Raw genomic sequence first — 23,771 nt, 5'->3', positions numbered from 1 at the left:
CTCGAGCGTCAAAAAATATTGATTAGATTAAAAGTTATAAGCAGAAGAAGTTTATTTATGACTTTTGAATTAAACATTTATAAACTGCGTTATTATTACCAGAACGTTTTGGCATCGCATCTTCTCATTCCTACACACGAAATCTGGAATCGATAAGTTTAATAGTTTACAAATTATGGCCTTATAAACAAATTAACAGTTATTAGACAGTGATAAGGAATAAGAGGATGCGATGCCAAAACGTTCTGGTAATAATAACGCAGTTTATATAAATGTTTAATTCAAAAGTCATAAATAAACTTCTGTTTATAGCTTTTGATCTAATCAATATTTTTTTACCCTGGAGGGCTAGTTTTGTAGGTCTTTTGAAGAGGAAAAAAAAAGTACGTTACTGTTTTCTCTTGGAAATGAACGGAAAAAAGTTATAAGCAAAAAACGTGAATTTACGAAAAAATTATACAAGTAACTACTCTGTAAACAATCTTTCCCCCATTTTTATGTCTGTGGAAACTAATATGTTATTCTACATACAGGGTCGGAAGTCCCCATGGTTCATCGGCCGTTACGTGAGAGCGATAAAGAAAGTCATAGAAATCCGTGCGATAGAGAAAGATGGCTATAATGAAAGCGTCTAATAGTCACCGCCCATTCCGCCCTTCCACAAATAAGATCCACTTCCTATTTGTGGAAGGGCGAAATGGGCGGTGACTATTAGACGCCTTCATTATAGCAATCTCTCTATCGCACTGATTTCTATGACTTACTTTATCGCTCTCACGTAACGGCCGATGAACCATGAGGACTTTCCGACCCTATATAATACTTAGCATCTATAGTGATAAATTCAGCTTGCCGAAACAAAAAGTCCCGAAATGGTCATTCCCCAGCTTATTTTTCTGGCCTATTGATGGATTTCTTCAAAGTTCAATTGTTAGTCAGTAACGCTTAAAATATCAAAATTATATAATATAAATCAGAAGGTACATTGAATGATTACAGCTGATAACAATTTTTTTACATATCTCCAATTCACTTCCTTACAGCATGTCAATATACACGTGTAATCTGCGCTTTCCGTTCTTCGTGAATTCATGCACTGTGAATAGCTTTATTTCTAGAGTAATTCAAAACAGTTTTCAACTGTCAGATCAGACGCTAGCGCTATCTAATATAATGCTTATACAGAGTCTTCATAAATGATTACAAGCCACGTAACCAGTAATTTTGTTTGGAACAGTAATTTTATTTCCTTCACGTTGGCAACTAAATTTCGGTAAAATTAAAGCACTAGGAATCAAGACTGCATTAAAACGCAACATTCTGTTTCACCGGCTGGTGATTGGTGTAATTTTTCACGGAGGTTCTATTCCACCAATCAGTGATCTCGAGTGTAGATGTAACAGTTTGTCATTATTTTTTATGAACGAATCATTAATATTGGTGACATATTTTTTCCCTACCTCAATTATTTAATTCGATAAATTTCTCTAAATCTATTAAATTTTCCTTTTAAACTTTTTTTCACTGGGTGGATTACCGTTAAGATTTAGGGATTTTCAGTTGGCAGTACCAACTGTGCATTGCTGGTTGCCTAAGCTCAGCGGCCACCTGGCTTGTAAACATTTATGAAGACTCTGTATAAGACCGTTGGAAACAGTTTCTAATGCACTAGGAGCAAACCTAATACTATGTTTAAACGTTGTCGAGATAGGTACATAGGACGTTAAAATTTCTTTAACTGTAAATATGCTCTGAAATAATATAGGTATTTGAACTTTGTTCCAGTCATTTCAGGGACACCTCGTATCAGTGGCTCGTGACATTCAGAATAGGTGAAGCATATTCATCTATGCATATTCATTGATTGATAAGAAAAAAAAAAAATCGAGGTCAAACGGCTTTAAATGAATCTGAAATTTTTTAGTTGCAACTGCAATATTAGGTACCGAAAAACTGACGTTCGCGAGAAGGAATTTCATTTAGATTTTATATAATAATAGAAACACAATTAAACACGGCATACAGAAAAGTATTTTTAAATAAACACTTCCACCACAACCACTTATACTCCGAATACCATTCATTCCGAAACTTACGAACGTACACTGTCTTTTTTCAACATCGAGAGAAAAAAAAATTCTTTTTGTCCTCAATTTTCCATCTGGAAAATGGCGTTTCCAATAAAATACATACTGGATCACACATAGGAAACATTTCTACAATTATTGATACAAAACAAATATTAACAAAGAACCGTTATAATCGTGCACTGGGCGACGTATTTAACTGTTTAAAGTAAAGTGTAAAGCAATATCATTTATCTAGGGTGTAAAGATAGGCGATGGGCGATGGCGATGCTGTTTCAATTTCAGCATCACTTGTTCCCCCACGTCGTAGTTTATTCACATGTTAGCCGCCTCGTTGTCATGACAACCGCCGTAAACAACGCTACGAAGTGAAGCCGATATTCTGTGGTGAAGCGAAATACAAACTTATTTCAATCCGCATCATTTGCTTATGCTATACGTTGTACGGTACATACGAGGTTGATGTTCGCGGTCAACGATGGCAATGTTTTTTAAAAGACGTTCACCGCGCAACTATTCTATTACTAAGTATTAAGCTTAATACCTTTAAAATAGAGTAAAAAAATACGAGAACTAATAATATAATACCTATATGTTTTTTAAAAAGAAACTCCAATTTATCTCGGGATATAAAACAATCAAACAGCCTAAAATCCTTATGTTGACGTGTACCATTTACAATATATGGATACTTCTTGTTTAACGCGAGGCAATGAGTATTTAAATTCATTGTATTGTAAATAGGGTAAGTTGGAGAGTTCTAATCCTCACTATCTTGTTTCTGTAGCCCCTCCTACTTTTGCTTCAGCGAGCTAATCAAAGGGTGGAGAGTTCTATTCCACCGATCAGAGAACGTAAAGTTCTAATACACTTCTCTCACTTTTACTTCTGCAAAACTGGTTTAACTTCCTCCCCTCAGCTATTTGTACTTTCTCAAAATTGCTCATATTATCCACTACACAATCGATGTTGAACATAAGCTCTAGTTTGTAGAGCTAAAACTAAAGCTTAAATTTCAACCCTTTAAGTAACCCTTTACAACTAACAAAGTAAGCCGTGCAAAATAGAGTTACAAAAAAATTGTTCCAGGGCCAGGCAAAAGCCGCTCTGGAATTCGCTATTTTTGCATTAAATAGAGCTTATTTTTAGAGTAATAAAAAAATAGCAATTACCGACGCCTTTGTTCCCAAGATAGCTTTTCTCTATCACGTTAATTGTTAATTAACTGTTGGACGTATCGGGCCGGGATTTTAGAGACAAAGAAAGAGTTCAACTTTTATCTTCAGAAAATTTTACATTGATGGTTCATGTAATAAACGCGTTAACAACAGTAGAAGTTATCAGTTCGATACGTCCAACAGTTAATTAACAATCAACATTATAAAAAAAGTTATCTGTGGAACAAAGAGGCGTAGGTGATTTCTCTCTTTTTTTAGTTACCGTAAAAATAAGCTTTATTTAATGCAAAAAGAGCGAATTCCCGAGCGGTTTTTGCCTGACCTTGGGATAAGTTGTTTATAACGCTGTTTTGCTCGTCCTACTTTGTTAGTTGTAGGGCAACTTAATTTTAACTTTTTAAAATTTTTCTCTTTCGATACGTTTCTTTGGATCAATTAGAACCTATGTCTGCGATATTAACGTCTAAAATTAACGTTTAGTAATTCAACAACTAGTTGCAAAAAACAAACGAAATTAATTAATTTCACTTTCTATTGGATCGGCGTTTGGCATACTTGTTGATCATTGGATTGACCGTCTTTCCATAAATTTCATCAACAGCCATCGCTTTTTGCAATAATAATATGCAATTTTCGAAAACTGATATTTCCTCGTTGAACCTTTATTTTACAGTTAACAAATTAGTGAAAAATGACTCTAGGTACCTTAGGTACCGTAAATTGTAGGTAATAATTGCCTACAACATAAAATGTCTAATTTTCCGATAGTGGTCTAGATTTTCGTAGGGAGTGAAAAAAGTGAAAAAACACGTAAATTTGCCGCTTATTTGCAATTTGTCAACTTAGCGTCACTTGATTCGAGTTACTTTTTTTGGTATTATTTATATATCCTACCCCGTCATAGAGTGCAGTAAAATGTCTACTAACAATTTTTTCAAGATTTCAGGTTTTTTATCTAATTCGACTGGAGTAATAATCCATCTAAATCAGAAGTTCGTGTTCGTGTACCTTGACTCTACCCATCCTGCGTTATTCCTCGATCGAATATCTGGCTAGAGCTTTCCGTGCGAAAATGTAGTTCAAATCCATCTGTTTTATCGATATTTTGCAGGACATCTACGATGTTCGCGTGAGCAACCTCCGTTTTCAGAGCTTTATATTTTAGTTACATTGCGATCGGGTAATCTGTAACATGCAAAATAATGCGGAATATCATGTAGAAAACAACCCGGTAGTCACAAGTTACAGATCGAATATTTGTGCATAAGTGTTTGCATACCCTTTATATTACAATGGTGCGTACGTGCTATGGCATAAGATGGGGTTGTAAAAAGTCGCGGAATTCGGGACAAGTTAAACAATCTTTTAATAAAAGAAAGGAATCGCCTAATACATCCGAATCTGCTATAGGTAAATATAATTATTGCTTTTGAAGGAGGCAATACGAACGAAACAGAATGACGAAATGACAATCCTTGCATATTATCAGTGACTATAACAAGTCATAGTCACTGATATTATTTATCCAAATATAAAACTCTATAAAACGTGAATCTTATAAGAAGCATAAGGGACCAAATTTTCCTATTACGAACTGTTTTTACTAGCACTGACAGACACTGGTATGTGTTTCCAAGAATTTATTATTTTCTTAATTATTTTCGCTTATCTTCTAAATATCTAAAAAAGCATAACTGATTGTTCGGTGGAGTAGAGAATTGGAAGATGTTTTTAACTCGAGGAGGAATGATCTGTATTTTAAAAGTGATTGATCTCAATAAAAAAGAAGACAAATGGTGGTGGTTCCAATACTTTTTAAAATCTAATAAGGAAAACTTAACTTTTTGTCTTATTTCGTTTGGGTCACGGCCAAATTTATTTTGTATTCTCTAACAGTTTAGACTAATTCAAAACTTTATTAGTAATTAAGCGAAAGGAAAACACAATCAATTTTCAGTTTTTGCGTTAAATTAGTCAATTTAAATATACATTGTACCTAATTAAACAATGAAATCTCATTAATTAAGATTTTCCTTCATTACTTCTTATCGAATTAGGGGCACAACGCTCGTATCTGCCCTTGGTTTTCTGGGGCGAGTTAAATTTGATTTGACCTAATTGGACACCACGGTGTTTGCTTACGTTACAAAAATCGATTTTATGATAAACTATAAGGGTCAAGTCTCGTGTCAAGTCATTGAATAGAACATCAAACTGGTTTTCTAAGAATTTTGCAAAATATTACAGTATGCAGCCAAAAACAAATTAAAGATCAGTAGTAAAAATACATTTCAAAATAAAGACAATTTCGTTAGTGTAAAAGTGATGTAAGTAAATAAAATTACGCTATCGTCTGAAGATGTATCGAATTTGATGAAACTTAGTGATAAGACATTTTGAGGGATGCTGAATGAGAATACGTAATCTGTTTTAAGGAAAAAAAATCGCTAATACCAATTAGCTGTTTTGACGTTAAAAAGACGCGTCCTAGTTGGCCGTGAATTTCATTAATAAAAATAGCAACATTACAGTTAGATAGTTTTTTATCCTGCATTCTAAAAAAAATCGGTAAAAAAATAAAGAAGCTATAGGCTTGTATCACATTTAAGCGCGACACCCCGTATACAGAACCAAACAACGTTACCTGTAATTTTGTTTGGAAAAGTAAATCCATTTCCTTCAATTAAATTTCGGTAAAATTAAAAATTACCGAAACAATAAAAGCAAGATTCACAACACAACATTGTGTTTCACCGGCTCTGAGTGGTGTAATTTTTCACGAGATTTTATGCAACCAATCGCATCATCTCGAGCGTAGACCTAACGGTTTGTCATTGTTCATTGTAAACGACTCATTAATATTATTTTCAGTTGCCAGTACGAGTCATGCAATGTTGGTTGCCTAAATTCGGCGATCACTTGGCTTGAAATTATTTATGAAAGCTCTGTACTTTGTTTACTTGATTTAAATTAAATTCAAATTATTATAGTGACAGCTGTGAATGAAATGTCAAGATGAGTTTAGTTCAAGGCACCGTTTTCTAATAAAAGATAAAAAGTAGGTAGCAATGGTTGAGTTTGACCATCTCTCTAAATTCTAAATAATTAGGTTTTCAAACTTATTTTTTTTATTAGTGGCTTACTGTTCTAGATTTGTTGTTATAATTTCATGTTTACTTGTTTTGTTTTGTCATCAAAATAAAAAATATTACGATATTACGATACTTTATTGCATATTTTATTATAAATATATTTTAGTATTCTTAAATATATGTATTTAGCTGATAACAGTACATAAACATAGGAAATAGCATTATTACATGTTCTATCAAAAGGAAGAAAACTAATTTACATTTACACTTAATTTTTTTTGGAAAAATTGTAAGAAGTTAATTATATTTGCGAAAACGATACTTAGCCTAAGAAAAACTAGTAATTTGTAAATAATACATATTATAGTGTCCCTGGATGCAAATCCACACTGTAAAAAAAATTGTTGTGAGGGAAAGCAATAAAGATACGGAGTGAATAGACTTAGTGAAATTATATTGAGTACATTTTCACTCAATATTGAGCATTTTGATAATTTTACTATTTGTGATAATATTTAAACTAAAACTGAGTATACTTTCACTCAAATAGTTTCAAATTCTGCAGATAAACTCGTATTTGGTGCACTTGTAGCTAAATTGGAGTAATTGTCTTCATTATTGAGTAACCTCACCCCATTGTATGGTTGTCGTGCGTTGTCTTTGTCTATTCCCATCGTCCCCATTAGATCATCTCGTGGCGTGGTGTATGGCGTGTAGTGTCCGTTAATCCGGTTATTTAGGTGAAAATTATGTTTAAAGGCAGTGATGCACGTATTAATGAAATGGAAGCAGCGGCGGCTCGCTCTAGGGCGCTGCCCTCCTTGGAAATTTTCATAGTCAAAATTACTAAATAATAGTTAAATTTGAATCATATTAGAGAAAAAATCAACTCTTAATTGGTTTTACATACTCGGAATAGAGTCAAAAGTCACTCACTTCAGAGTTAGTAGAAACCGGATTTGAGTAAAATTCACTATCTTCTGTTGCAACAGTTTCACTCAATTTTAGTTGTACTCATACTAATGAGTGAAAATTTCACTCAATAGGGTGTGGACAGAAAAAGATATATTATTGAGTAAAATTAAGTGAATTCGAATGAATTTTTTTACAGTGCAAAGGTAATATATACATGTTCATTAATGATATCGGGTTAGCAGTGAAGAGCTCCTTCCCTTCTTTTATATTTCAGGATGAAACATTTGAGTTTGAGTACTTGAAATCTCATTAAAACTGTAATAAAAAAACGAAGGTAGGTAATCCAAATTTCAATTCAAACGAATTGTGAGGTTATGTTTTATCTGCTTTATTTTCTAAAGATGGTGGGGAGATAACGCACGAACTTTTCGTCTGAATTGCCAATACCTGACTATGTCGACATTTCTGTGGGTATCAATCGGATCAATTATTTGTATCTCCATCAAGAGTGCCTCAGGCTTCGGTGCTGAGGCCACATATTTATAAAGGACGAAGACTTAACAAAAGAATTAATTCCAGAATTGAATATCTTGAACTGGAATTTTTTAAAATATTCTAAATAAATAGTGTGCCCTCAACAATATAAACAAGTGCAACATTTTATTGCTTACTTTTAAGAATAATCCTATTGTACTTAATTACTCGCCGACTTTGTTCTTATTAGATCATAATCATTTTGTGATCTTCGAATAAGCATGCAATCTTTTGTTAATCATATTATTTAATTATTATATTAGTCTACTGTTCGATCTAAATGAGAATATTGTTCTATAATATGGCCCCTCACTTTAATTACACGCAGCTAGCCTTGAACTTGTTCAAAGACGTCTTTTAAAATTCTTAAGTGTAAGAGAGGATGGTGTTTACTCCAATATTGGGTTTCCGCACGATAACCTATTAGAAAGATTTTCGATGTTCAGCATCACTGCAATAAGAAAAATAATAAATAATTTTGATGTTTTTATAATTTATGTTTATTATAATTTAATTAGGTTAATGTATTTTTTATGAAAGTACATTTATTAGTCGTTTCCATTTTGTTATGTAATGAATTAACTTACTTCCTACCCTATAGCTGATTGTAACTGTAGGGTGGTATGTTTGAAATAAATAAATAAGTACAATAAATTATTATTACTTATTATATAAGGAGTAATTAGCAATAATATAAATTAAATACTCGCTTTTACGGGATGGCATATTGCATTAAAATTTATTTAAGCTATGCAAATTAATTCAGAAAATACAGCATGTGTTAAAGGAGATCAGCTAGGTATATTCGTAAAGAGCAATTAAGCACCTCCTCTGTGGATATGGTAGGGTGGAAGAACTTGGTTTGATTGATATAGGTCGGCGTTTCACCACCCCCCAATTAATTAGTTTTCCAGGTTTCCCTCATTTCTGCACTGAGTGGTGGTTAGGGCTTACCAATGTAAGTCATTCCTAAACGCACATGCGGCCTACTGAATAATAATTTGCCGCGCCCTCTCCCGCACAAGTGTCCGACTTCTTGACTTCTTACGATTAGAATGATGGGTAGAGGTATTATTAGTATTATTATTTTTATCATACAGGTTTTCCCAGTTCTAAATTTGATGAATTTAAATAAAAGATTCTACTTAATGAAGAAAGATTTTACATTTTGAAGAAGTTTTTGAGTAGTACGTCAACAACGACAAGTGAAATTGAATTAAAATTTGATATAGGTGGTGAGTACACTCGTACAAAATTTGACATTTTGGAGAATGGTCCTGCTGGATTCAAAAGTAAATAGTAATTTTTATTTCTGAAATATTAAGTATCATCACACAACCAATTTATTGTAACTTTTAAAAAGATGCTACAAAAAATGTACTTCGTTGTGACAATTTCATAACAATTCGAACAGTTCGAGAAATAATCTGACATATAATAAACATATGATTATGATTGTTCTCTTAAGAGCAATCGCAAATTTTTAATTTCTCAAATACTTGCTTTTTATGTAATATTCATGTTCATATTTTCTAACATTAGAAGTTTTTCCAATATAAGATTTATAAGATTCTCCTCATAATAAGGTAGAGTAGTTTCAAAATCTCATGAGCCGCGAAATGCGCGAAAGGCGTGGCGTATCCACATAATTATTCTAATAAGCACGTTGTGAAAACATTGACTCAGAATTAGACCACGTGTCTCATTACAACCAGAAATGAACTAAGGCGCTCGTGCATCAATAAAGTCAACTGGCGAACGTTCGTTAGGCATATATATTTTTATTGCTTAAATTAAAATAATAAAGAATAGAGCATTTTATTATGATATTTGTAATCGGAGCAAAGGTTTGTTTACGCTATGAGAGCTGGAGATAGACTGTGAATAATGGATGTAATGTTTTTAGGACGTAGAATAATTTAGGCGACGGTCGGAATTATGTTTTTGCGCATATCAAGGTCAAAGCTCATAAGATTTTGAAACAACTCTAAATCTTCTAGAAATGCGATTTTTTAGAATTTTTAGAAAACTAATGGGTACATTTAATATTAGAGCAGTTGTTGGAACAACTCACTCTTCACGATTTGTTTGTGGTGTGACGAAAGATTTACTTAACATATTGTAGTATAACAACCCTAGGTTCGATAAAAAAATAAACGAACACAAACGTAGTTGTGGCCAAAAATATGTGATCGTCATAAGGAATACCTACGTTGTATACATCTATTTTTTTAATTGACCGGAAGGCGCTGGCTACTAACTTTTTTAGAGGGGATGTATGGTTTAATTTTATAAAACAAAGACAGAGTAAATACACCTAACTTTATTATTTATGTACAACAATCTTCAAATTAAACAAGTGACAATAGAAAGAATAACAAAAACATTAACAACCATTTACCATAAAATGAGAGTGCCAGGCTCACCTAGAGCTCCTGTGGGGAAAGAGCATGGCAGAGAAACCCACGATCGTTGCTCTTACTACCCAAATATAAATACAAAACAACCGCTAACCAAAGGTATAAATTAAGATCCTTTGCTAATGATAAATAAGAGCTGTCTCATTTGATGTGTCACTAAATGTCGTCTGTTAACCCATATTAGTCATACACACTTCCAAGTAAAACTGAAGAGGTTTGGTGTTAGTTAGCCGGCGGGGCCGGAAGGTACTGGAGTCCCATACGGGAGGCAATCCAGCTATAGTTGAGATTTCGGAAGATCCTTCTTAACACTGGAGTCCCGTACGGGAGGCAATCGAGCTTAATCCAGATTCATTCCGCACGGGCGAAAACGTTAGTAACTTCAACAAGGCTCGTATAGACGTATGACATAAAGTGAGCACAAGAAATCAAAGGACAACATAATCATGATAAAACAAGTCAAATGTGAAACAAAGGGGTTGCTATTGTAATATCTGGGCAGTCACGACAATATATACATATTTTAACATGTAATAAATAATGAGCAATCTTTAATCATAATTGTTACAATTTTATATTAGAAAAATATACGCCCCTGAGCGTAAGACAATGAAGGCTAAACATATACAGAATTATTATCATGAAACATCTATATTTTACGACCAACGTAATCATGACAAAAACAAGTTAGATGTGAAACAAAGGAGTTATTATTGTAATGTCTGGGCGCCCACACAATATATTTTAACATGAAATAAATAATGAGCAATCGTTAATAATAATTATAACAATTTTACCTTAGAAAAATATATGCCCTTGAGCATAAAGCAATGGAAGCTAAACATACAAAGAATTATTATCATGAAACATCTATAACCATCACAATCACAAGATTACATAGAACAATTAACAACAAAGTACTTAAAGAATATCACCTGCTAACTAATACCGGTTAAACACTTAATTTTCCACTACTTCTAGATTTTTCACACTACACTGATCGTCTTATTTTTCACTCCGCGCTGGCCTCACTTCAACTGCCTATCTTCAACTAACTAGGCTTCCTTCCAGAATTCCCTACCTAGGCGTTTTCTTTTTTGCGCTTCCTTCTACCGACCCTTAATATTACTTTTTCATTATTATACAACACTCATGTAACAGGTGACGTGGAAGTTGATAAGATCAGTACGGTTTTGCACAATATTTCTTTGGTAATTTCACATTAGTTCAATGAATTTTTCAGCCATTTGCAGACTGATCTTACCTATTTCACTACTTTTCATCTATATAAATAACTGATTTGCAGGTTTTCATGGTACCTAGTTGCAATAGTAGAACAATTTTCGACCTAGTTTTCACTTCGTGAGTTTAGTCTTTTTGACGTTTCTAGAAACGTATCGTTCTCTTCTTCGGAAGAATATCTGAAGGTGCAGAGGTTTCTTCTGAAGAAGAGAGCTATATGTCTCTCGAAACGTGAAGAAATCTAAACCGATGACATGGTAACCCGCTCGGAAATTATTCGAATTAGAAGTAATCGTGTAACGACAACACAGACACAGACAAAAAAAAGTGGTGGTAGACTACCTTGATATTCGTATAGAGTTGGGTATGACAGAAAATATGAAGGCAGATTACTAGTAGATGTTGAAAAAAATATACGTATGAAGGAAAAAACAGAAGGAGAAAAAAGAGCGATATAAAAGGAAACAGAATAATTAAAAACCAATGTAGGGTATTGATTTACTGCAACTTTTAGGTGTATTTTATAACTGAGTTAATTTTCTTAACTAACAACTGTCTTCAGAGTTTTCAGATAGATTTCTTGGTAGGATCTCATCTAAAGAGAAACTCACTAAATAGAAAGTTGTCGCAGACTTTGAGGGATAGGGGCTTCTGGTATCTGTTAATCATTGCAGCTCACTTTTAGGTTTTTCTGGTGTTCACTAGAAGAAGAGTGATCGAGTATTTGAATACTCAAAATATGACGTTTCCAAGACACCAAATATGGAATTTTAGCTGATTTTTAAGTTATAAGGGTAGTTTTATAATACACTTGTAGTCGTAGGGAATTCAAAATATGTAATGAGCTTCACGAATATAATGAGCTAACTCGTTTTCACAGCTTTGGAGGAACTTACTGAATGCAAAGTTTTTGTTGCTTTTTAGGATTCAGGAGAAGCTTTTAACATATTAGAAAAAAGAAAAGACTGGACTTTGATGAACCATTTTCCTGGTAGATTCAGTTTCTAGGAATCAAAATACATAGGGCGGTGCACATGTTTTTTATTCTTGGGGCAGACAACATTTTTTATGTATCTGTGTAATTGGTAATAGAACGGGATCAATTTTGAAATATTTTGTATTTGCAATCAAAATCAAATTCTCTATCACACAAATTCTCTAGCACACAAATTCTCTATCACACAAATCACACAATTCACTATCACATAAATATTACACAAATCACAATTCTGTACCGCACAAATTCTGTATCATACTGCGCTTTGGAAGAGTGAAAATGACAACCTTTTGGTGTTGTGAAACTTTAAAAAGTAGAGTTGTCAGTTCAGATCTATAACTATTTCGCAATTTTTGTGGTAATTTCATTCTAGAACAATTAATATCCAATCTTAGAAAATTTATCGTACACAACAATCTCAATTTTTGTATTTGTAAGCGAGATCAGATTTTTTTTAATTACGTACAGCCTCGCGCGGTGCCGACCCTCCCTTGGTTCCCATGGCGACGGTCTGCCGTCTGCCGGCGTCGCAGCGCTCGCAAGATGAGATCGCGGGGCCTACCCGCTGGAGCATTCAGCCAGTACCGCGATCACGATGCAGGTTAGAACGGTCGGACAGGTGAAAGATTAAAAAGTTCTTCTGCGGCAGTCAGTCCATCAACGTGACAATGAGCACGCGGAACGGTCGTACGCGGTCAACGAACAAGCGTTCTCTCGGAGACTGTTGACGGTTCGCCCCCTTAGAAAAAATGGTTCGGTTTGGAAAAATGGAAGAGCAGGAACGGCGCGAGCTGTTAGCCAGCATGAAAGAGATGAGTCTGGATAGTAATAAGCATATTGATAACGGTGAGTCACGTCGGCACGCGGATTAGATTGATACCTTGGGTTTGGGTGGGTGGATGCAATTGTTTTTTTTTTTCAAATGGATACGTAAAGGGTTGTTGGTTATAAATGTCAACCCCCTTAACTTTTTAATTTTCAAGTTTAAGAAAAAAAGTTAAATACGAAAGTTGTCACAGTCAATTAGAACTTTTTTATGGTGATATTGAAATTGATTTTCAAAAAGAGTGGTAAACTAAACATATATTTTTTTCAATCTTCTATATTTTTCGATTCTTGACATCAGTGTTTCTTGCTGATTTCAGTAATATACGTATGTCGTATTTTTTGTCTAATCATTTGTGAAATATAGGATGATATTTAGGCCTCCGCCCACATTTTTCTTTCTTTTCTTTCCATAAAGAAAATATGTAAATGAATGTAAAAATTTTTATTCATCTCTGGAATAAATGTTCAAAATGACTCAGTTTTTTTTTGCATAACCTATAACTGTCTCTGTCACTTTCGCTATTATTTTGCGGTTCTCTCTTATTAATTACATTTCTTGATTTATTTTGTTACGAAGGATTGAAGGATAAGTTTCTAAGGTAGGTAAATGCAACAAAAATGTGTCCAGATGACTTAAACCAGGGCTTTCGTAGGCAACTGAATATTTCCAGATCTACGTTTCCCAACATTGAAAGTGGTACTTAGTATCCAGGTATTATTGAAAATGTTATTAGACAATCGTTAAGTTTTGACCTTAATTTTGTTAACATTATAAATATTATTTTCAATTAGGTACTTGTGGTCTGCAAATAGCTCCGATTTAAGTCCTCTGGATACATTTTTGTGGAGCTAGCTAAAAACAACTTATGAAGTGAAATTACTAAATCCTCTAAATATTTGTTATAAATAAGAAATAGAATTAAAAAATGAGAATCACAAATAAAGCAATAGATAAATTAAAACGTAATTATAGATAATGCATAAAATAAATTCGATGCCATTTTGATTATTTATTGTACACATTAATAAAATTTCTTTTTCATATTGAAAACAAAAACAAAACATAAACGAATGCTTAAATATCTTCGTATATTACATAAACGATTGGATCATATAGATATATTTCTGAAATCGGCAATAATTGCAGATTTCAAAACTCAAAACATACCGTTAGAAAAAAAAACAAAAGTAGTTTGCCACGTTTTTTGAAGTCAACTCGTACAATGTTCAATATCATCATAAAAACTTTTAGTTGATAGTTAATAATTACATTTTTATTTAGCATTTTTTTATATTCTTAAAAATAAAAAGGGTGGGTGATATTTACGATCAACAACCCTGTACATCTGCGTTTCATCCAATTCAATTTTTTTTGTTTTTTTATCTTTTAAGAAAGCGGTAGAACAATAAATTAAAATCTTACCTAAACACACATGAATTCAGTTACTGTTTTTTCTGTCTATTTTTTCAAATAGTCTGTTTAGCGCTAAAAGTTGTTTTAGAATTATTTTGTTTACCCTCGAGCATTAAAGAGAGTAATAATAAATACCAAAAATTCAATGAATATGGAAAATATCCTCTAAAGCAAATATTCATGGAATTTGCAGAGTTGGATCAAAGCATTCTAAAATAACTTATGGTGTGAAAATGACAATTAAAAAAATTTAGTTGGAACAAACCAATGGGAACTGTCATAAATTTATTTTTCTTCACGTTGCTGATAAATACTACAAAATAATGTTATTTTTGTCAAGATGTACAAAACGAAAGTTAAATATTTCAAATTTTATATGGACATCCACAAAATAGGTTCTTACGGAGTTAAAAAAAAATAATAAATAATATAAAAGATAAAAGGAAATAATTTTACCGGAAATACAGAAGTCAGTTCAACTAAGTATAATAAAATGTAACAAGCAAACACAAGTAGTTGTATTATTTCGAAGACTTGAAGTAATTATTACCTTTTCCAGATGTGTTTTATCTCGTATTTTAAAAGTGGTCAATTTTATTTTAGAAAGCGTCATTTCAATTTCTCCCTAGTCAATTTTATTTGTTATTCGGGTTAATTAATTTTGTTTCAGAAAATGTTAATTAAAGTCCCGAATTCATAAATTGATTTCAGAAAACGTCGTTTCTATTTCTGAAATCTTTAATTAAATGTATTTCAGATGATAATTTAATAATTAATTATTATATCACACTATGTACTATGTTGAATGAAACCATAATAATGTATACAATCAATTTTATGTTACTCATTTTAAAGCTAAATTTGATTTAGATCATACAGAGTACAACACCACAAAGAGTCAAAAATGAACAAACGTTTTCTCGTTTGAATTTAAGAATATTTTCTTATAAACACTTGCTTTCGTTTTTGAGATACCTGTTGGGTGCTGAAAAAAATGTATATCTCTTTTAAACAAATGAATATATGTATATTGAAACAACGTTTTGTATGAACAATACACGAATATAATAATATTCAATTTAATAATAAAATGAAGCTGAAACCAGTGGCGTAGACAAGAATTTTTGAAATGAAATTTATTCTTTCTATAATGTTTGTAAAAATTAACATTTTATAAATAAATGCAGAAAATTTTTAAATTATTTAAAAAAATTTGTTCAAAGTGAGATCCCTGTATTTCAATACTATTTTCGATACGTCTTCTCACATATCATATCACTCCCTTAAAGATTTCTGTAATCTGATGAATCTGCATTTTTCAAAACTTTAATACTCTTTATTTAAAAAATAATAGCTTAGCAGGGTATTACATTCTGTTAATTAAGAAAAATCTACGCAAAAAAAGTTAAGAGAATATTTTTGTTCAAAGTAAAATTTGTATTACATGAATAATTTGAAAATTTTTTCCCCAGTGGCGTGCCATATTATCTGTGCAAAATGTACCAAGCATATATTTATGCTACTGGCTTGAGCTGAAACTTAATTTTGTCATTTTACAATTGACATTTTATTTACAGCACTACGTAAATACGAAATTTCGATTTAATATTTTAATTTGTTCAAAAGAAATATTATATTTTTTTGGAAACCTTTAGCACCCTGTCAAGGTTTAAGTATATACCTAAGAAAATTTTCTTTGGTTTTGAATTTTTTAGATTTTTGACACGTAATTACACCCTGTGCATTATATGTACGGAGTGAAATACAATGTACATCAAAATGATGTACGTTAAAAGTGTGACTAAATATTTTAATATCAATAATATAAGTCAATATATACAGGAAAATAGCAAAATGTTATGAACATCATGTTTATCTGAAGTATTTCTAATAACCTTTCTAAAATAAAATTGATTAGTCTGAAATATAATTGACGCTTTTTGAAATACATATGGTAAACTTATACAAAGGGAAGTTTTCAAAAGCATGTTAAACATTTCCTTTATTTAGACAAATTAGTAAGTGGATCAGTCACTTAAAATACCGTAGTTTACAGTTACATGCATACAGTACAATGCTTTAGCCTTAGCTAGGAATTTTTGACCTGTCCTTGTTGTTCACGGACCAGATTCTGTGGGGGCTAATCCGCTATCAGCGCGCCCTGATATTGATTTCGGTTCTTATAGTCTAAGAGATTGGTGTCAAAATCCCCCCGTGATCGAATTAATGGCCAATTTTGTTTTTAATGTGTTGGTCGTATGTTGTATAACAGGGTTTCAGAGTTTGCTGACACCCCTTGCGGGGCAGGGGTTGGGGGTGCAAGGGTAAATACGAAAATCGCCCCGTGATCAGATTAATGTCAGCAACTCATAATTATATATTCTAGACCTTCGGGGGAGTACGAAAATGAAAGTTGCTGACAGCCTAGTTGGGACAGGGGCGTTTAAAATGGGGTCAAATTGTTATTGCAAAAAAGTATAAAAAATAGCAAAAAAATTCATTTTTTTCTTGGATTTCTCGTCGACAACTTAGCAACTATTCACTTTAGACAAAAATGGAAGAGTAAAAAAGTTTTGTAATTAAATTTTGATCAAGGTAGAGTTAGTTGCAATTCGAAAAAATAATTATTGTTATTGCAAAAATCGGAAAAATCATTTAAAAATTACAAAAAGAGCTAGTTTATTTGTCAATTTTTTTCAGACACTTGAATAATATCTAGGATCTTCATACTTTTCCCAATTAAACTTCTTACTGCATAGAATCATCACACCAAATTTCATCCAATTCGGTTCTATAGTTTTTACATAATACCTAATTGTTTAATTTTTTTTTTAATTAAAAAATTTTCAAAATCAAATTTCTAAAAATCTAAAGCCTTTGAATACTTGAAAATTTCACTACAATGAGAAGAGTCCTTAGGCTTCAAAATGGTTTTAGAAAAATTAATAATTATGTTATTTGGAAGCCGTTAAGGCAAAAATCTCCGATCATACCAATGCGTTTTACCCAACCCGAAACAGATACCCTCTGGACTACGCATACAGTTTGCGCGCTCGGTAAGTGGTACATTTGACATTTGACCCCGTTTTAAACGCCCCTGCCCCAACTAGGCTGTCAGCAACTTTCATTTTCGTACTCCCCCGCAGGTCTAGAATATACAGGGTGTAACGTAAAGGTTCTAATTCTGGAAATGAGTATTCCATTTCTAACAGATCTAAACCAAAGTACAACCGCTTAAGGAAAGCTAGATGTCATGACTGACAATGATGTTTTGTCTGAAAACATCTGAAAACAAATTTTAGTGGCTTGGTCAAAGCATACTTCATAATGTTTTTATTTTCATTTACCTATGTTAGCAGTGGGAAAAAATAGTATTTACAAAACGCAAGAGGGTAATTTTGTTTAAAATAAAATGTAGATTACACAAAAATATTAAAAAAATGTTTTTACCAGTGGCGTACCACAATTTTCTTCGAAAAACCTTACGGTGTAATACGTACGCACGCCACTGAGTAACTTACAAAGCCAATCTTTTTCCTGTTACTAGGGGATTATCAAATTAAGCTATGGATAAAATTTCATTCCATTATCTTCTAATGTTCGAAAGTTATTGGAGAAAAACTAAATTTTTTGAAATTTTTTAGCGCCCTGTAGCTTGGAAAAGAAAACCCGTAGAGCATAACTTCATATGACAAAAATTTATTTTTTATACTAAAGAATCCACTGTTTAATTTATTCCCAACCTTTACGTTACACCCTGTATATTATAAGTTGCTGACATTAATCTGATCACGGGGCGATTTTCGTATTTACCCCCGCACCCCCAATCCCTGCCCCACAAGGGGTGTCAGCAAACTCTGAAACCCTGTTATACAACATACGACCAACACATTAAAAACAAAATTGGCCATTAATCCGATCACAGGAGATTTTGACACCAATCTCTCCGTCTATTTAATGTTGATTCTAAGGTGATTGCGGACAGAATCGCTGTTTAAAGCATGGTGGTTCTCAGAGACGTTCCGTAGTGGCCTGTGTAACTGGTCGCATCCAATATTATTTCAAACGTTCTTCACTGCTGGCATCTTCAGTGGTGACTTTGCAAAAGGTTTGCTACAACTTATTGTTAATTAATCGTAGATCAAATAATACTTATACTTTAATCATACTGATATGCTATAGAAATTAATGTAATTAATTAATGAGTAATTTATACCTACCTAAAACACTAATTATTATTACTGACGTCATGGTGTTATCCTAGTTATACATGGTGTTAATTAACTAATGTCAAAAATTTAAAGGGGTGAAGGAGGAGCAAAAACTGATTTAACTGATGTCACAAACTTGTATCGGAAGTTTAAGGTCATAGAGAAAAAAATAATTAAAAATGTGTTTAAAATTGTTTTGGAACTGCTAAAATACATGTATTTTATCGCGGCGAGTACTTACAAAAAAAATCTGTAACGATTTTTACGAGTTTTTAGGTTTCTTATGACGCCGGACTATACTCGAGAGTCAGTTTGTAATACATTGCTGTAGTGATTGCTGTGCTGTTTTTCAAGAGTACATTTTCAAGTTTTCTTTTGAAAATAGCGCATTTATTTAGCAATCGCGAATATTATGATATGCTCATAATTTATGGCGAAGCAAACGAAAATGCCCACAGAGCTTCTCAAGTGTACCGTGCAAGATATCCTGAACGACGTCTTTGCGCTACAGCAACAAATGTTCGCGATGCGGGGGGCACCGCGAACATTTGTTGCTGTAGCGCAAAGACTTTTGGACACTGGTGAAGTACAACCGCGTCGAGGTCTCGACGGTGGCCCAGGGCGACCACTAAGAATCTTAAATGTCCAGGAGATGATTTTAGATCTCCTCGAAGAAGATCCGCATCGTAGCACCAGAAATATCGCATATCAAGTAAATATTTCGCATCCTGCTGTGTGGCGGACATTACGAGAAGATCAGTTGTACCCATTTCTTATTCAACGTGTTCCAGCGCTTATTCCTGGGGATTTTTCACTACGTCGAGGTTTTTGCGAATGGTTGCTTCAGGAACATGCAAGAAATCCTCAATTTACATATGAAGCATGTTTTATTCGAAATGTTATACGTAACGTCCACAACACTCACCACTGTACTATCGAAAATGCACACGAAATACGTCGCGATGCCTTTCAGCAATAGTTTTCAGTGAACATGTGGGCCGATATCGTTAATGTTACTTTAATAGGACCTTTTGAATTGCTTAGCCGCTTAGACGGTGCTTCATTTCTAGATTTTTTGCAAAATCGCTTGACGGAGTTATTAGAAGACGTGCCATTAAATGTTCGGCAAAATATGTGGTTACTGCATGACGGAGCCCCCACTCACTTTTTTGAGAGTATGCGATTTTCTAAACATTACTATTCCCGATCGCTGGATAGACCGCGGCAGTCTAGTTAGATGCACCCCCGGTCCCCGGACCTCACCCCTTTAGACTTCTTTTTGTGGGGATATGTGAAAAGTGTTGTGTATTCCACGGAAGTTTGTGACATCGACCAACTGCGACATCGTATTGCCGAAGCTTGTAATACGATTTGAGAGAACGTGCGAGCGAATTGGATACGTCGTACTTAGGGTTTCTGATTTCTCGGCCTAATTTTTTTTCTCGGGTCTCGAGAATTCTCGACTAGGAATTCCCGGGAATTCTCGAATTCTCGAGAAATTTGTAAAAAAGTCATAAATTTGGTATTGCAATGCGAAATATAAACATGCTATTATACTTAATAATCATCATTAACATTTATTATTTATTCAGTATTTTTATTAATTACTTATGTTTCTACTTCTACTAACAAAACTAAATTAAACTTTGAGTTTAACTTGTTTTTTTATTAAACACTTTCAATATACATATGTTTATTTCAATGTTTTTGAATCGTAGTTTTCTTCTAATAATAATTATTAATAATCATTAATCATGCAGTCTTTTAATTAAATAAATAGGAAATAAGGAATTTAACCGAAGAAATCTTAAAAAAAAACAAGCTTTAATTTAAAGATACAGAAGCGTTCTTCCTATTAATTTATCACTTCAACATTAGGTATCTGCTTATAATAAAATTTCTACACAGACTTATAACTAGGTACAGGGTGATTCACTATATTTTGACCCCCCTTTAACTTTTTTGTTTTAAGAGTTATAAAAAAAATGTGAAATACAAAAGTTGCACGATTTTTTATGAAATTTTCAAATATGATAGTAGAAAAACAAATGAAGTTCAAACAAAATGACCGCGGATGTTAACTTTGTTAATTTAAATTAAACACCCTGTATATTTTTACACATTTGGATAGAACGTTCCCTGTCGAGCACAGTCATATATGGTTTATTGGGTCCATCTCTAACAATAAGCGAGATAATATTAAAAAACGAAAAGAACGTTTTTTATTAAGAAAATAAAATATTTTGTAATTGTTGGACGTTTTTCGGGCATTTCTGCCTTTTTCCAATTACGTAAGGATTTAGATTTATTTGCAATATATTTTGACATATCGAACATTGATATAGTCCAAAATGGGTATAAAAGTATTTTCACTAAATCGCACTAGTTAGTCCGTGAGGGGCTTCTTTACTCATGGACAATGTTATATGGTAGGCCGTGACAGTGACAGGTAATATTATGACAACATTGTTATTGTTTGACAATTTGTATTATTATTTATTTAAAATGGGTTACACAGAAGTAGAAAATTTTTAAATATTATAGGAATTAAGATAGAGTAGTCAAGATATCCTCCATAGTTTATTTTAATTCCTAATAATATTTCAATTTTCTACTTCTGTGTAACCCATTTTAATTAAATACTAATACAAACTGTCAAACAATAACAATGTTATCATGACATTACTACCTGTCACTGCCACGACCTACCACGACTATATATAAGATTGTCCATGAGTAATTGGCCTCACACGGTCTAATTAGTGAGATTTACTTAAAATACCTATACGCATTTTGGACTATATCAGTGTCCGATATGTCAAAATATATTACAACTAAATCTAAATCCTTACTTAATTGGAAAAAAGGCAGAAATGCCTGAAAGAGGTCTAACAATTACAAGATGTCTTATTTTCTTAATAAAGAAACATCAGTTCGTTTTTTAATATTATCTCGCCTATTATTAGAGATGGACCCAAGAAACCCTATATGACTATGCTCGACAAGGAACGTTCTATCCAAATATGTAAAAATATACAGGGTGTTTCATTTAAATTAACAAAGTTAACATCCGCGGCCATTTGAACTTCATTTATTTTTCTACTATCATTTTCGAAAACTTCATAAAAAATCGTGCAACTTTTGTATTCCCCATTTTTTATAACTCTTAAAACAAAAAAGTTAAAGGGGGGTCAAAATATAGTGAATCACCCTGTACATTAAAAAAAAAAGAATCATCAAAGTAAAAGCCTTAAAAACTTAAAATAAATAAACCATGAGCTGGTAGAGAAACCACTTTAACCGCTCAGTTATTTGTCGAGAAACGAATTGAACGCATGAACGAAACGAATTCCAGTCAAGAACTTAAGACGCGCGTGATTTTTAAATTTCTCGATTTCTCGACACTTTTTTTTCGTCTCGTGTAAGGCCAGATTTCCCGGGAATTCTCGTTTCGAGAAGTCTCGACCAGAAACCCAAGTCATACTGAAGCTTGTCAGCAAGCAAATGGTGGATACATCGAACATCTTCTATGAAAATCAGCAGTTCTCAAAAGGTGGCTCCTTGCAATGTTGAGGTAAGTCAGATTTTATAATTACATTTTACTCAAATCCGTGTATTTACCTCATTTTGACGTAACGGACATGTGGCAAAAATATTTGACATAAGTTCATTAACACCCTGTATATTCTTAGATGTTAGACATTATTAGTATATTTTAAACGAATGTGTTTTATGTTTGATTTAGTTAATATTTTGTTGCTTCTTTCGTTGTTCTGTTCTAGACTAATTAATAAATAACAATGTATCTACATTTTGTGTATTTCAAGTGCACATATATTGTTGTTAAATAAAATTTCAAACTGAAACTAGTCATCAGTGACTCATATTTTTAACAATGAAGTCAATCACATGTTTTAATAATACGTTCTAATTCAATATCCTGAAATAGTTTATTTACATCAATTCTCTAAGCAATTTTATTGTTTAAATTTATGAGAATTTTTAGTGTCGTCTAATAAAGCAATAACAATAGGTTTTATACTCGTACATGCCAGTTTAGCATTAGATATACCCTGGATATAAGTAAGTTCAAAGACTCAGATTGCATGGATGACTGAATTATTTGCCAAGTAAGTCTGTGTCTGTATCCTAAAAACCTAATCAGATGGAATAAATTGTAGTTGATTATGATGAGTAAGCACTAAATCTGGAACATATTATAGATTATATTATGCCAACCAGTCACTGGCACTAACCAAGATTAAGTGCTTTGTGAAGGAAATAAAAGATTTAACAAATACAGTAACCATAATATTTATTATGCTTCTCGATATAGCGTGTCCCAAAACGAATATGGATAATTCACGGGCCGTTAGATTCAGTAGTTTCAAGGAAATTTAATCTAAGAAATGAATAATAACATTAAGTTATAAAGAATGTACTTTTAATCCTCATATTAAAAATGTTAATTCAAAGCACAAATTAATAATTAAATGGGGGATTTTGGTTGGAGAAAAAGTTGCATGTATTATTCGGATTAAAAGTGTCCTTCCTGTCTCCGGCTCCTAATATTAGAATATGCTATTAATATAAATTTATATTTATTATTTATATTTTTTTATTTAAAATATTTTATATTAGACTATCACGTTACAATTAAAATTTAAAGTAAAATTATTCCAAATATAATTTCTTCTAATTCATCCAACAATTTCTTAAATGTGAGCCAGTTGGTTATAAAATTTAAATTTTTGTATAGTTTAAAACTTTAATCTGTTGAATAGTAAAAAGTGTTTAAAAATTATTCCAATCACGTAACCAAGTTGTGTTTTCCTCTAACAATAACAATAGTG

The 23,771-nt window shown here is 32.5% G+C and overlaps 1 protein-coding gene across 1 annotated transcript in view; it reads left to right on the top strand.

Moving 5' to 3' along the window:
• The first annotated feature begins 13,062 nt into the window (after positions 1-13,062).
• The window catches only part of LOC108909461, a 67,480-nt gene continuing 56,771 nt past the window's right edge, over positions 13,063-23,771 (top strand). The window contains exon 1 of the mRNA XM_018713804.1: positions 13,063-13,311. Within this exon, the coding sequence (XP_018569320.1) occupies positions 13,215-13,311 (97 nt within the window). The 5' untranslated portion in view covers positions 13,063-13,214. The remainder of the gene's footprint in view (positions 13,312-23,771) is intronic.

This window comes from Anoplophora glabripennis, unplaced genomic scaffold (genome assembly GCF_000390285.2).
Source record: "Anoplophora glabripennis isolate ALB-LARVAE unplaced genomic scaffold, Agla_2.0 scaffold121, whole genome shotgun sequence".
NCBI classification, from domain to species: domain Eukaryota; kingdom Metazoa; phylum Arthropoda; class Insecta; order Coleoptera; family Cerambycidae; genus Anoplophora; species Anoplophora glabripennis.
The sequence above is the reverse complement of the archived record's forward strand: the minus strand, read 5'-3'. Positions and strand labels throughout refer to the sequence as shown.